The 15520-nt window shown below is 39.5% G+C and overlaps 1 protein-coding gene across 1 annotated transcript in view; it reads left to right on the top strand.

Annotated features, from left to right (window-relative positions):
- Positions 1–15520, top strand: part of LOC122796516 (band 4.1-like protein 4B) — a 2320263-nt gene that overhangs the window by 1737960 nt on the left and 566783 nt on the right. Inside the window, exon 7 of the mRNA XM_044065074.1 lies at positions 14224–14344. Coding sequence (XP_043921009.1) covers positions 14224–14344 — 121 coding nt within the window. The remainder of the gene's footprint in view (positions 1–14223; positions 14345–15520) is intronic.

Genomic DNA, 15520 nt, shown 5'->3' with positions numbered 1-15520 from the left:
ATAAGGTAAGATAGACTTAAGTAGTCCTAGCTAAATGCATAAATGCTGCTCACTGCACAAACTAGTTGCCCCGTGAGTAACACGGGGCTGAGGTAAAGTTCTGAGGTGGTTTATATAACGTAATACACTAGTCTGCTGGAAAACAGTCCTTTCATATTTATAATGTTCCTTTTTCTCTATAATCCACTTTTAATTTCTTGCATAGCAGGTCACTTTTTAATAAACTATTCTCTCCAGTTCAGCTGTCCTTTATTAGCTTATTTCAATGTTTTCAGCAAATCTTACTGCCAGCAGTAATTTCCACAAATTGAGTTCTTGTAGGTAGAATCTTCATGTATTTATATTTTTGTCTGCTGACTTTTAATAACTGTTTGGGTCTGTTTTGCCATCTGTTTCCACCATTACCAGAAGAACAAGTTGGGTGGAATTTAGCTATGTGTAAACATACACAGTTTTAGCTAATAACTCACTGTAGCACACATGCTAGTTTCAAGAATATAAAACATGCTTCAGGTATAGTAGGACAGGAAATTGACTAAATAATGGCTTGTAAGTTGGTTTGTGTAGTTCCTGAATATTTTGCTGGTTTATATCCACAATACATTCTCCTTCGGGCAGTGTTGTAGTTCCTGTTTGCCTCATCCTTCACAGTCATTAAGCTACTCCCCATAATCTTAGTCAGCTATCTCTGAGTGCAATATTTTCATACAAAATGATATGACTTCTGACTTTCTGATAAAAAGAAATGGTATGGATAGTTTCACAAGACTTTTTTGCCAAGTACACAACATTCAGACATCTACTACTCTCCAATCCAACTAGAACAAACTCATCTTCTCTTGAAATGCAGGCCACTTTTTTCACTTAATGGTTTCCCCCAGTGCCTCAGACATACCCTTTCAAAATTAACCTACCATGTGCCAACTCATGTGCTGCACTTAAACCCAGGGAAACCTAAAAGGGTCAGTGGTGCTCAAAGCCACCATAGAGCAAGGTGTATGATTTATGGTTGCTTTTGCCATTATGATTGCTTCAACTATAGCCAGATATTCTAGATAAGAAAAAAGATCAGAGGATTCTTCACCCAACGTTTTTACTGTCCTCCTCTTCAGCACCCCATTGGGTCCATTAATTATCAGGGTTAAGAATTCTATGACTCATTCATCCCCCTTGTTGAGGTTGGAGCAGCAGCAGTATTAATGCCTTCATTTACACTGTACTCATACCTACTGAGGCCCAAGAGGCTTGCATACAGTGGGTATCTACTGTAAGCATGTCTTCTGTTTCTGCAAATTGTGGAACCTTATTTGGCCCTGCCTCCTTGAAAACAAGCACCTCCAACAGTCCCTGCTTTCCAATGGAGATACTAGGAGGAGATTCTACCCTGGATATGTACTCCTGACTCATATCATTCCTCATTTTTCCCAAGCAACTCCTCCGGCAGGAAGTTTATCTATATGTGCCACAATTCTGTTGTTTTTTTAGACATTTGTTTTACCAGGACTGTACAGCTAAGTCTGATAAGAGGATTTTGGTCCAACCTCATATATGTTCTGCTTTTCTTGTAGTACTATGTCATTGTTTATTTTGAAACAATATGTAGTCAGTTTTATACTAATGACTTAAAAAAATCGAAAACTCTTTAAGTAAATTAATGCATCATGAAATGAAGCGGTTTAAGTAAGGAGAGAAACAAGAAAGGAGCAATGAAACAACTCATCACAGTATGTATTTTGTATTATATAAGGTTTTTGTTAGCCCATGCTAAACAAAAATGGTTGTCCAAACACTGCAGACACAACTTCTTGCTCAGTCAATATTGTAACAAGGGAGGAGAAGTTACTCTTCACAAAAACTGTAAGATTAGTTGTGATGCACATAACATCTCATGAATTAATGCATTGATACCATTTGTGTATTATAAGATGAAGCTGCCCTTCAGAAATGTATAATATATGTCAGTGAAAAATGAATTTGTGATAAATGTAGCTATTTTTAAGAAAGAGAAAACAACAGATGTTATGTTGTCCTATCTCGCCTTCATTCTTTGCTGGTTGGGTTGGAACTGAGAATCGGTTCTGACTCGGCCTATACTAAAGCTCGATCGCTTCTACTGGCTCGAGGCTATACCCTATCCCATCATGCCTAGGGAAGAACCCCCCAGATCTCATTTACCTCTCAAGCAGATCGGATGATTTCTGACTGGCTCCTGGCTAAGTTTTTCATTGTTATTAATCTTTACTACTTGTTCAAAAGTTTTGATAGTTAAATTCCTTAGGCTATCTTTAGTAGTTTCACAGCTGTTTATCTGTGTCTTTTTCTGCTTTATTGTTGTTGGCCATCGTTCCCTTTTCGTCAGGCTTGTTGTTGTCGTAATTCCCTATCCCTAAGCTCATTTTTAGTTAGAGAGCTTTCCCCTTTCTTTTAGGTAGTCCGTTTTAGTTAGAGGGCCGCTCCCCTGTCTTTCTGTTTGTGTTTTCATTTCCCTCTTTGACTGTTTTGGTTTCTCCTGCTTGTTGGTGTGCGCGTGTGTGGCTTGAACTAGCGATAGTTGAGGACTGATCATTTTTCCCTTATTGTCAAGTTTCTGTTGCAGCTTCTGGGTGAAGCTGTAGGTGTATATACATTATATATATATAGTTCTCTTTTTGATAATCAGCTGAGTGTACTGCTCTTTGACTTGTTTTTTGCCTTGAATATCTTGTGAAGTAACAAGAGTTTTCAGAATATTATTTTGTTTGAGTTTTTAGTGCAGACATGTCTAAGGATCAAAAAGAACCCAAACAGTCTGGGTTCAAGAAATGTGACAGATGCTCCCAAAAAATATCGCTTACTGATGGGCACACCAGTTGTGTTTATTGCCTAGGTGCCCTACACTTACAAGAATCTTGTGCCTTTTGCCATGCGTTCAGCAGTAGAGTTCCCCTTCAATGCAAAAACAAACTTATTGTTAGAGGTTTGCAGAAGATTCCCTTTTCAGAAGCTTTGGAAGGACCTCAGACTTCAAAACATTCTTCAGGATCCCCTTGTTCCTCCACAAAATCGGAGAAGTAGGGAAAAAGAGTTCTGGTTTTGGATGTGGCATCGGAGGCGCCTAAAAAAATGGTGACAAAATCACTTACTTCAGAACCAAGGGCTCTTGGCTTCAAAAAGACTACCTCTTCGATTCCATCAGTTGTTATGGAACTGACAGAGTTTCAGGTTAGGAGATGGTCCCCTGTATTAGAACTGGTTACTCCAACCTTAAGATCTCTACTCTTAGAAAGGGCGAGATCACCTTCATTGCTGTCCCGTTCCTCAAGGAGTTTGTCTGATGATGAGGTAGAATAGGTGGTGAAGAGACTACTTCGTACACCAGCGCTAGCTAAAATCCTATCCACTTTGACCCAAAAGGAACTGGAGCTGACAAAGGCAACATTCCCTTCTTCGATTCCTCCTCTGACCCGATTGGGGACTTCAGAGCCAGAGGTCTTGGGCCCAATAATAGGGGAAACGTTGGAACCGAAACCTCCAACATGATCATCAGTTCCAACACCTGCTCTGACTACATCGGTTCTGTCGGAATATGAGTAGTCTAGGAGCCAACGTTCTCCAGGCGGGTCCGGGGAGGTGAGTTGGATCGGACAGCAGTCTGAGCTGATTCTCCCTGTCAGGGCTTTGGCGCGGTTGAGCTTGGGTCCCACATCAGCTTCAGAGCCAACCTCTCTGCTTTGTGGTTGGTCCTCTGAGTCTTCGGAACCGGGGACCTCCACGGAGTGGGGTGAGAGGGCTTTTGAGCTGATGGAGAGAGTGCTATCACCCCCGACAGCTCCACTTTCGGGTTTGAGTACTCTTCCCCCAAAGCACCTCTGTCAGTCTTAGCACCGTCCTTCTCTCCCAAGCGTAGAGACCCTAAGCCCCAGGATGCCCCTGTGGGCAAGACTATCTCTTCTGAAACTTCCCCAGAGTACTCGTCTGAGGAGGTCCCTCAGAAGAGATTGTGCAAGAGGAAGCGCACAGACTCCCTGGATGAGTCCATAACCTCAGACACTGACCTGGATGACTTGGAAGGGCCCCCACGGTCCCCCTCTGAAGATGTCTCCTTTGCAGACATCCTACAGATTCGTAAACAGAGGGGTGCCTGGAAGTCCATCAATCCTTCCGAGGATGAGTCGGTGTACCTGGATGCTTTTGGGTCTCACCCTTCCATCTCTTGGGTGACTCCACCTTTCGATCAGCTCCTCAATGTAGTCAGTCGAAAGCTGTGGGGCTCTCCACAGTCCATGGAACTTGTTCCGTGGAGGCCAAATAAGTTCATTACAGTGCACTCTGACAAGGAATTCTTGACAAAACATGTCCCGGTAGATGCCATGGTGATAGCCGCGACCACCAAAAAGGAATTGTCTGAGACTTCCTCATCTGTCCATCCACTGAATAAGGAATCTCGAATGATGGACAGATACAGAGGGGCATATGTTTTCATCAGCAGCCTTTACCCACAGGTTGCTGAATTATTTAACTCACTTTACCAGACTTCAGAGGGATCTCCTGAAGGAGTTGGGAGATACTCCCCAAGGTTCCACAGCTGTGGAGGTTTCAGACAGAATCACCTCTCAGCTTGCTACCTTAAATTTGGTAGTCAACTCCTCCATGCAGCTTATCTCCTATGCGGCTGATGGAGCAAGTAGGGCAGCAGGTACAGGAATCTCCCTAAGGAGACATTTGGATGCACTTATGTGAGTTTGCAGAGCCCTTCAAGTCTTCTTTTATCAATGTCCCATTCGATATCTCATCTTCGTTTGGGTCGAAAGTAAAAGAAATGGTGACCAGGTGCGAGCAAGAAGAAAAGACTCTGCCGTGGGAGTTCATTTCTCCCTTCTCAGCAGGCCTTACCCCAAAAGCCAGGGGGGGGGGGGATTTGGTCACGTAAGTCCCAAAGAGCCTTTCCAGATGCATGTGGTGATCCTTCCCCCAGGGGCAGAGGGGGAAATAGCAATGGAAGACCCCGACCTCATGGCAGAGGGAGTCATAAGAATCAGGGAGACAGGGATGCATTCCTTGTTAGGCCCTTCCAGTGCTCCTGAAAGGAGGCTGGTCTGTCCACATCTGGAGGCAGTCAGGGGTTGCTTGTCATTGTACCCAAACATCTGGCTAAATATAACAAACGGCAAATGGGTACAACCGATCATATCCTGGGGTTACTACATAACCTTTTCCTCCCCCCTTCAATAAAAAGATCAGTCCCGGATGTTCCACCCACTCAGAGGGACCAGGCAACCCTAGAAATCCAAAGGTTGCTAGAAAAAGAGAGTCATCCAGAATGTCCCCACAGACCAAATTGGATCCGGAACTTACTCAAGGTTTTTTTTTTAGTTCCAAAAAAGACAGGGGACTGGAGGCTCATTTTGGATCTCAGCACACCAAACAAATCGGTAAAGAAATCAAAGTTCCAGAAGGTGACACTGCAGTCAATACTCCCCTTCCTGAGGAAAGACAATTGGATGTGCTCGACAAACCTCCAGGATGGGTACTACCATATAAAAATGGACAGGCAATCCCAAAATCAGTTGTGCTTTTGGCTGGGAGCCAGTCACTATCAATTTCGAGCTCTGCCCTTTAGTCTCACTACAGCCCCCAGAGTGTTCACCAAATGCATGGCAGTAGGGCTGGCTCACTTTAGGCGTCTAGGATTCCAGGTGTTTCTATACTTGGATGACTGGCTCTTAACCATCACCACTGAGCATCTACTAACCAGAGCAAGAAACAACACCATGCACCTTGCTCTCAACTAGGCATTACAATAAATTTCGAAAAATCTGCCTTATTGCCATCACAGCATATTGTATTTATAGGAGCAGACTTAGACACAAGGGAAATGATGGCTAAACTTCCTCCTGACAGGATGCGAACCATACGTAAGCAAGTAGAAAATCTCCTCACAAAACAGAAAGTTCAAGTAAAGGTTATTCTAAAAGTCCTAGGTACCATAGCGGCAGCAGTAACTTTGGTACCTCTCACATGCTTACACATGAGAGTCCTTCAGTGGTTACTTTTCACCCAATGGTCCATGCAGGAGTTACCCATATCCCACAAGATCATCATAATGGAATCCTGAAAAAGGGCCCTACACTGGTGGCTTCACTCTACTCAGGTGGTTTTGGGCAGATCGTTCATTCCTCCACAACCAATAGCCACAGTTACCATGGATGCTTCCTAGATAGGGTGGGGGGCATTATCTGGGGAAGATTGTCCAAAGAGTCTGGCAAGAATATGAGAACCACTTGCATATCAATGTCCTAGAGATGAGAGCAGTGGTTTTTGCATTGCAGACGTTCCAGGACTCCCTTCCACTAGGAACAATTGCAATCCAGACAGACAATATATCACTTGTGTGGTACATAAACAAACAAGGGAGGAATCAGATCTTACCCCCTATGTCAAGAGGCTCAAAGAGTATGGCATTGGGCAGTATCTTTCCAACATTTTCTGATAGCAATGCATATCCTTGGGAAGTCTAACATGATAGCAGACAAACTAAATAGAGCTATTCGAATGCCTCACGAGTGGTCTCTAAAACAACAGATTGCAAACCAGGTTTTTCGCAAGTGGGGCCAGCCTTGATGCAACCTTTTTGCCACATCCACGAATGCCAAATGCAGCAGCTAGTTTGCCCTGTTCCCCCTATGGAAGAGCCACTAAAGGATGCACTTGTACACGATTGGTCCCCTGGATCTTCCTTATGCTTTCCCTCCTTGATTCCCAAAGTTCTGCAGAAAGCCAATGTGTTGGGAAGCAGGTTGATAGTTCTCACCCGTACTGGCCTCTTCAGATTTGGTTCCCCTTCTTGTGGCACCATCTACTAGAGGATCCGTGGATTCTGGACCCAGTCCCAGACATCCCGACGCACTAATCAGGGATACTCTATCCCTCTCTCAAAACCCTCAAACTGACAGCATGGCTGCTCCACTTCCGATTTTAGCCAAGCTTCCAGACTTATCCCCCCACTGTGAAACATATTCTGATTTCATCCCGTAAGACAACCAGGAAGCTGTATGCAAGTAAATGGAAGATGTTTTCCTGTTGGGCTCTAAACAATTGCATTAATCCCTTCATGGCCCCTGTATCATCTATTTTGGACTTTTTAGCAAAATTTTCAATGAGAGTGCAGCAGCAGCGATCATACAAGTACAATTGGCTGCTATTTCTATCTATCACATTGGAGAAATGGGCTTCAAAATTATGTCCCATAGAATCTGCAAGGCTTTTTTGAGAGGCATCTTTTAGTTAAGGCCCCTAGTGAAACAACCACCACCTCCTTAGGATCTCAATTTGGTATTGTCCACTCTAATCCTTCCTCATTATGAACCAGTTGCATCTTGTTGTCTGAAGTTCCTAATGTGGAAAACAGTATTTTTAGTGGGCAGCACATCATCTAGGTGAGTATCAGAATCCAAGCATTGTCCATAGGCTCCCCCTACTTGGTTTTCCATCAGGATAGAGTTTCCCTTGGAAATATTTCATCATTCCTCCCGAAAGTTTGTTCTGAGAGGGACTTGAATCAATCGGTTGACCTTCCCGTTTTCTTCCCAAATTACAGCAACAAGGTAGAGTATAAGTTACACCAACTAGATGTACACATGCAACTAAGATTCTTGATGGATAGGACTAAACAATTCAGAAAATTGGATCAGCTCTTTGCTTCCTTTTCAGACAAAAGAAAGGGTGCTCCAGTATCAAACGTCACTCTGTTTAAGTGGCCGACTGATACTATTTCCTACTCGTATACCTCCCAAAATAAACAATTGCCTGGTAAGATAAAAGGTCATTCAGCAAGAGCCATTGCCACCTCATCTGCCTTTCAGGCTAGATTACCTATGGATCAAATTGTGCTGCAGCCACATGGGTAAGGCCTCATACCTTTATCACTCATTACATAGTAGATTTGGCCTCCCGGAACAGGACCTCCTTTGGATCCACTGTTCTGAAGAGTTTGTTCCCTTGAGCCACCCAAGAAAGAAGGTGCTAGGGACTCTGTCCCAACCAGCAAAGAATGAAGGTGTGAGATAGGACAACATAACATAAAGAAGTTATGTACTCACCATAACATTCCATGTTTGTTGTTCATCTTGCCTTCAATCTTTCGTCCCACCCTCCTTCCCCCAACCTTCGCTCCTGGGGGATCGAAAGGTCTTTGTTGGATTTGGAAACTGTGTTCTCTGATGTCCTTCTTTAGTCTTGTACAGTACATGTTGCGGCTGTAACTTTGTATGTAGGTATAATTATCTTAGTTGTTGTTGTGTCTTTCGGCTTTTCCCAGTTAGGGGTCACCACAGTGGAACTCCGGTCCGCTAATGATTGGTAGTTGATTTTTACGTGCCGAGTTACCAGCCCTGACGCACAACCTTCAACGAAGGTACGCCCATTCATGCATGTCTCCATGCAGAAGACGCTCTAGCTGAGTATCGAACCGGACAGCATCTTACTGTGAGGCGACAATGCTACCGCAGCTTAATATTTGCAAACAAGATCTGGGGTTTCCTCCCTAGGCATGATGGGATAGGGTATAGCCTCAAGCTAGTAGAACCTCTCGCGCTTTAGTATAGGCCGAGTCAGAACCGATTCTCGGTTCCAACCCAACCAGAAAAAAATGAAGGCGAGATGGACAACAAACATGGAACGTTATGGTGAGTATATAACTTCCTTTTATATGTTGAGGATTCTACATTCTGTTTTAGGGATAATTCAGTAGATTTTATTTCCCTTTTAAGGACATCCTGTTCAATCAGTCTTGAAACATCTAAAAATATTGAATATTGTTTAGACTAAGTGTCAAAACTGAGAAGATTTGTTTTATCTTTGAATAAACCAGTTTTGTGTATAGCAGTTATACCACTTAAATGCAGCATTGGTAAGAAATTAAATGTTTAAAACCAATTTCTCTGTGGTATGTGTGTATTCTCTGAAGGTGTAATCCGAAACAGTTATGTTCAGTTCCTGTAATGCAAAAACTGGAGAAGTTGCTCATTAAAATGGAAAAAAAAAGACTGAAGGACTCTGAAATCACACTTGCTTTGAATTTTAACTCTGAAGTGGAACTTTCTATGAAGATCAACTGTATCCCTTTTTGTCATATAAATCAGGTGTTATGCACATATTCAGACACAGAATGAAGTGCTTCTTAGCTTACACAAATGAAAACTGACCTGAATATGTTATCTTATCTGGTCCTGAGCTGAAATCAGAGTTGCCATTGTGATCTCACCCTTGTGTGGAGCAAGACCATAGCCAACCAAGATTAATAGGACTGTTCTTCAAAGTCACAGGACTCTTTTTCATAGTTCTAAAAAGTTTTCTTGGACTACAGCCCTGGTTTATGTTTTGTGGAGAATTCAAAAAAAAAAAAAAAAAAAAGTTCACTGAAGTACAAGAGTAGTAAAACTTTTCTAATGGCAGGAATTTTGTTGGGCGCTTCTGGATATAGTGCATTTGTTTGCTACCCTTGCAGGCATTGCCAACATCAATAAAACACATTTATCTTCCAAATTGTACTCTAGTTCAGTGGAACTGTGGCCCATAACAAGTTTAATCATTTGCTGCAAGCTCTGGTTGTGCTGTGAGTTTTGTAATATGCAGTGCACAATTTAAGAGTAAACCTATTACAGTGTCACATGTTGTATAAAATGAGAGTATATGATCTTGGGTGAAGAGCATAAAAATCCAAAATGGTATTCAAATAATAAACACCCAAATGTTAAATAAAGGCTGCAAAGTGGGATGCAGTTGTCAAGTAAAATCATATCAATAAACTGTTTACTCTGGATAAAAAGACTAAAATGTAAAAAACAGCTCAACAATGCCAGTACATTTATATTAAAAAGAAAGACTTTGTGATAAAAGTATAATAAATGGGATGTTTTACTATTTGTGCATTAGTATGCTTAATATAGATGGATCATTTTTATGTTCAAGTATTTTTTCCTGAGTGTAGAGAACATCAATCTGCATAAAAATAAAGTGGTTCTGTTCAGCTGCACATGTCAATTTATTATGTAATGAATTTAAATGTTTTCTTACTATAGTTGTTTCAGCAGTTTAAAATGACATAATTTAATTATATGTTAATTAATGATATTTAAGAAATCATTGAAGTGCATCCCATGCCCTCCTTTGAATGGCAATAAGCAAAAAATATCTAAGAAATGACAACAAAATCCTTTGATCACTGTCTAGTTGGTGGTCCTGCCTCTGTCATGCTCTAGCCCCCATTAACAAGAGCAAATTGATGATTTCTACCATGGCAGTGGCATGATGGTTGGCAGGAACAGTGTGTGCAAACAGCAAAGAAAGAAAGAAAGAAAAAAAAATACACACACACAAACACACACTCACACACTATCAGTTTCTGTAATGTTTTATGTATAAAATAGATGCTGTTTTATCCAGAAACATGTATAGACGTAAGACACTTTACCAAATCAGTATATTTCACAGCCACAAAATATATTTGCTTTATTGTGCCTTGTTTAAAGTTTAGAAATGCATGCTGGGCATTATTGTTGATTCTTTCTAAAGTATTATCTGTTTTAGAATACAAGAGCAAAGTAGAGTGTAACTAAAATTAATAAATACTAAATGATCCCCTAAAAGGATAGGCCCTTCCAACATTATATCTGTATGCAGGAATACAGTGGCTTATGCATTTCTATTTAAATTAACAGCCAACAGACGTTTGTAACAGATGGCTGAACAGTAAAATTATTAATATACTATGACATTGTTACAGCCAGGGTAGAAACATTACATGCAGGCTGTCTTAGGATGAAACCCAACACTGTAATTTAGTAATTACAAAGTTGTCCTTACATTATAATTAAATAATTATGGAGTTGTCTTGTTTTTGTAGTTTATTGGAGACAGAATATAGCTTTCATTTGTCAGCAATTTGTAGACAAAAACCTGCCAAACAAGTGGACTCATTAGCAAATCAGACCATGTATAAGCTGGATAATATAATGTAAGGCATATTAAATCCATTGTGATTTATTTCAGTAATTTAGTGCTTATGATTATGTAAAAATACAAAAAGGAAGCACTGCAGGACAAAATATGGCATGCTACACACTTCGTGTAGAAAATTGTGTGCTAAATGTTATCATTTTTAAATGTATTGTCTTCCCAATGACATATTAATTTATTACTTGGTTATTTTTAGATAACTTATTTTTTAGTATACTTATTTGTTATTATAGTTGAGTACCAAGTTAGTCCGACTGGATATAGTCTCTTTAAGGAATAGACCTAGGAAGGAAAGTTCCACCGGTAAAAAGATGCATCACACAGTGGTAATACGTCTTGGACTGCCACAAAAGTTCTATACCTACTGAGCTATCCATTTATTTCTAACATTTCCAGGTTATGTTACTCATTTGTCTGAATCAGTTTTTACTTGTGAACTATCTTTTCTACACATAACAGCAAACTGCACTGTTCAGGTGTTTCTGAAAGGAGCCTGTTACTTAAGACATCCTAGAAGATGCATCTTTCCTCCTTGGGATTTCAGTTTCTTGCTATAAAGCACACTTATACCTTCATTTGAATTTGCAGACACAGTGCCTGTCTTGAAAAACACTTTGTCCGCAGTTTCACAAGCAGGATTTCTGAGTTACAAGTGCTCATGTACAGGTCACTTTACACATTACACAATGAATGGATGCCTGTAAGAACTAATCCCGTCGATAAATCTTAGCAGCGTCGCTCAGCCACTCTGTCCACCTTTCAATATGCTCTCCAGACTAGACCAGAATGAGAAGGATGAGTAGATGCATTTTACACAGAGAGAAGTTAAGGTACTTCATAAAGTAAATGCACATCTTTTGGAAACAGATCAGCTTTTTGTCTGTCAAGAAAGGAAGGCCAGCCTGCAACCAAAACCTTGTCAAGGTGGATTGACCAGCGTATTGACTTTTGGTGTGATGAGCCAAATCAAACATTCTTAGACATTATGATAGCAAATGCCACAAAAGCAGCAACAAGCTAAGCAGTTCATTTTTAGTAGTGTGTCAGCACAATATGCTTAAAGACCATTGTACGCACCTTCATAATTCACTTCAAGTAGGTAGTAGGATAAAAAGAAGAGTTTTACCATGGTTATGCTGCAAGGGTCCTGTGATTGTCCACCGTCCATGTGTTAACCAAAAACTAATAGGGATCCTACCCACGTGTTATAATTCACTATCGTAGTGATAATTCTTGAAGAAAATAGCAGATTTGTTTAAGATATTTGAGTAACAGTAGATATTTGAAGTGAAATAATTTAATAGTAAGGCTTTCTTCCTCCTTTTCCCCTTTGTAGGACTTCTCATTGTTTCTTGTCTGCTTTTTAGCCACTGCTGACCATCCAGCCCCACCCTCTGTTACCCAGACCTATCTTCTCCCCATACCAGATTCAGCATCTACTAGCATATGCCATTAATCAGACGCTCTGATTACCTGAGCCTTAGTCAGAGCTTTTTCATTGTACACCAATGGAGCTGGTCAACTATTCTCATTGTTATTGTGCTTTCAGAATATTTCTCAGTTGTTATTACAGTTCTAGTTATGTTTGCTTAGTTGATTCATTTGATTGCATTCCAAAGAGAAACTTTTCTTTGGTGTACCTGAGTGTCAGACTTCACAAGCATGAGGTCAGAGTTGGTCTTTATGGCAAAGATGGAGGCATTTGAAGAAATCCAGCCAGAACACATGAAACAAAAGTAGTTAAACATAGTTGTTATATTTTCCTGTTGCAATGACCTGCCCTTAAATCTATCATTTTATGGTAAATATATTACACAGTTGTATTTTTCCAATAGTATGTATGTCAGACGTATGGCCTGTATTGAAGCAATATTAGAGGCCAACAAGGCATAGAATTAATATACATAAGACACAAGTTACAGCCATTGTTTTTAAGCTGTCAAGTGAAGTAAGGGGCATTTCCCATTTGATTTTGATAAAGAATGGGGCAAAAACATTGAGATATTTAGAAATTATCCAGGTGTATGGTTCACAACATATTCCCAGTAATAAACTAAGAAGGTTTGTTAGTTCAGGATTCTTTAATTAGTTGATTTGCTCTCATATCCTTTTTCATTGAATAAGGTAGGTGAGTTAGTTAAAATGATTATAGACATTTGTGAAAGGGAATCAGTATGCTAGAATAGGTGACATAGGGCAGTGAATTCATGTGTTAAGCAAAAGGCTGTATTATCGTGAAATAAGGGTGAATTTTACGGCACCAAAAGCCAACAGTTGGTATATTTGGAGAGCATCACAGATTATAGCATGTATATTTAAGCTTATTTTTAGGAAAGACTACCATTTCTGCAGAGGAAACTTGTTTGGGGGAGTTACCATCCAGTTTTATTCTTTTGGTAGTAAGACTTTTTTTGGCATATGAAGTTAGATGGGGTGAGATGCTGATTAGAGAAGTAAAGGATCGTACTACATAAAGGATCATAGTAGCAGTTACTCATAACATTGTTCAGTAGCATAGTTTGACCTGCTATTTTTCCTTCAGCAAAGGTCAAAACTGGTCTCATATGAATGTTGATACTGATGCGTGATAGAGAGAAGCTGTTATAAAAGCAGTGTTAGTACATGCATACTGATACTGCATAGAGATCATTAGCAGACTAACGTGTAAAAGTCAGGAAATTATGAAGATTTAATGTGGAGCAGAATGTTTGTGCACACAGTCTTTGTCTGACATGTGATGTCACATCATATGCTGACCAGAGATGCTTGTACCCTAAAGTGTGGGAGATGTAAAAAAAAAAATTGACTTTTGCCAAACTACAGATATCCCCTGATATGTTAAGGACATAGCTGTTATATTTAGTTTAAAGGTAGAACATTATGGTGCATGGTGGTATGGATGTAGTTCATGTATAAAGCTACAAAACTGTTAGGAATTGGGTTAATTAATTAAATAGTAATTTAGAATGTTAGCTGTACTGAAGCAGTCATTCCTCTAATGTCTGAATTATTTGCTGATGGTTTGTATTTTCAATTAGTATTAAACTCTCATTTAAAATTCATATTACTCTGCTGGAATTTGCCTTTACCTGTAAAAGAACATTCATTAAAAAGACATGTAAAATATGAATTTGTTTCCTTTGATAGTACCTAACCATTTTATTTCATAAGTTAACAATAATTATGTCAGACTAATCTGTGATATTAATGCATGGTAATGTTTTACAGCTGAGCTTGGAGACCTTGATCCTTCAGAATACACACCAGAGCTGGTATCTGAATTTAGATTTTCACCTAATCAGACAGAAAAAATGGAAATGGATATTTTTCAGAAATGGAATGACTGCAGGTATGAAGAATCATTTATTTAATAAAGTTATTAGTATTAACAGAAATAAAAATGTTAGTTTTTAAGAAGTCTTTTGCTAAGCCATTAGTTAGTTGTGGTGTTATTCATCTAGTTGTGGACAAACAATGTCGTAATTATGTTTTTTGAAAGCCCTGTTTGCAGACTATTTGAGTACATTTGTTCAATGGAGCAGTATTGGGTATAAAACTTTCCTCCTGTGCACTGTCCATTGTGGGAGTTCAGTTCATCATTATGAATGATTTTTATTCATGCCCTTCCAGGATGAGTAGATAACTGTACTCTTACATCTTGCCAGTTCATAGGAAACAAATCAGTGATGTGTTGTTTTCATGATTGCATTTTGTATGTTGACTGCAGAATAAATGCAGTCATTCCTTTTCTTCTTTGGATTATTTAGTGTAGGGAGTCTTCTGAGCAAAAATTGTATTACATAAAACCCAGAAATGATTTTTTCTGCAAGTTTTTATTACGGGCTGTTATCTTAAAAGAAACAGAGTTTGTTCTCATTTGAGTATCCCATTCTCATGTAATATTTTGAGTTAGGCAGAAGAATCATTAGTTTCAAAATCACTAGTGCAAGTGGAAGTTGGTGAGTTGTTTGCTTTACAATCGTTTGATTATGCTGCATGCTGTTAAATGCCTCCTTTCTTTCATGAAACATTATCAAATGACTGATTCAGTTTTTCTCACATAGCTAGCACATATAACATTTTTCCATCTAACTCCTCATCTTGGCCAAGACTTGTATCAAGTCATCCATTAAACAAATTATTGCATGAATAGCATGCTTTATCTGGTCAGAGTAGAAGTAGCAGGTGTTCAGACTAAATCAATTTTTCAAACTTTATAACATGAGCTTCTTAAGACAGTAGCTTACCTATTGTGTTCTTAGATGTATTTATTAAGCAATTATACTTGATGAATTCCAATAGAATATTTATTCATTCAGCAATTATTTTTTGAATTAATGTGGAATACCTAAGGCAGTAGGCTTCCCTACTGTGTTTTCTTTTCATTTCTTTTTCACAATTAACCACATTAGATGAATTCCAACAGTATTAATTTAGCAATGATTTTCTGAAAATTTTAAATCTGTTTTTTATGCTAGTAGTCTTGCTCAACCATTTTAAATCCATCATCTTTGAAAGCTAGTTC

Source organism: Protopterus annectens, chromosome 3.part0 (genome assembly GCF_019279795.1).
Source record: "Protopterus annectens isolate FY-2018-M chromosome 3.part0, PAN1.0, whole genome shotgun sequence".
Lineage (NCBI taxonomy): Eukaryota > Metazoa > Chordata > Ceratodontiformes > Protopteridae > Protopterus > Protopterus annectens.
The sequence above is the reverse complement of the archived record's forward strand: the minus strand, read 5'-3'. Positions and strand labels throughout refer to the sequence as shown.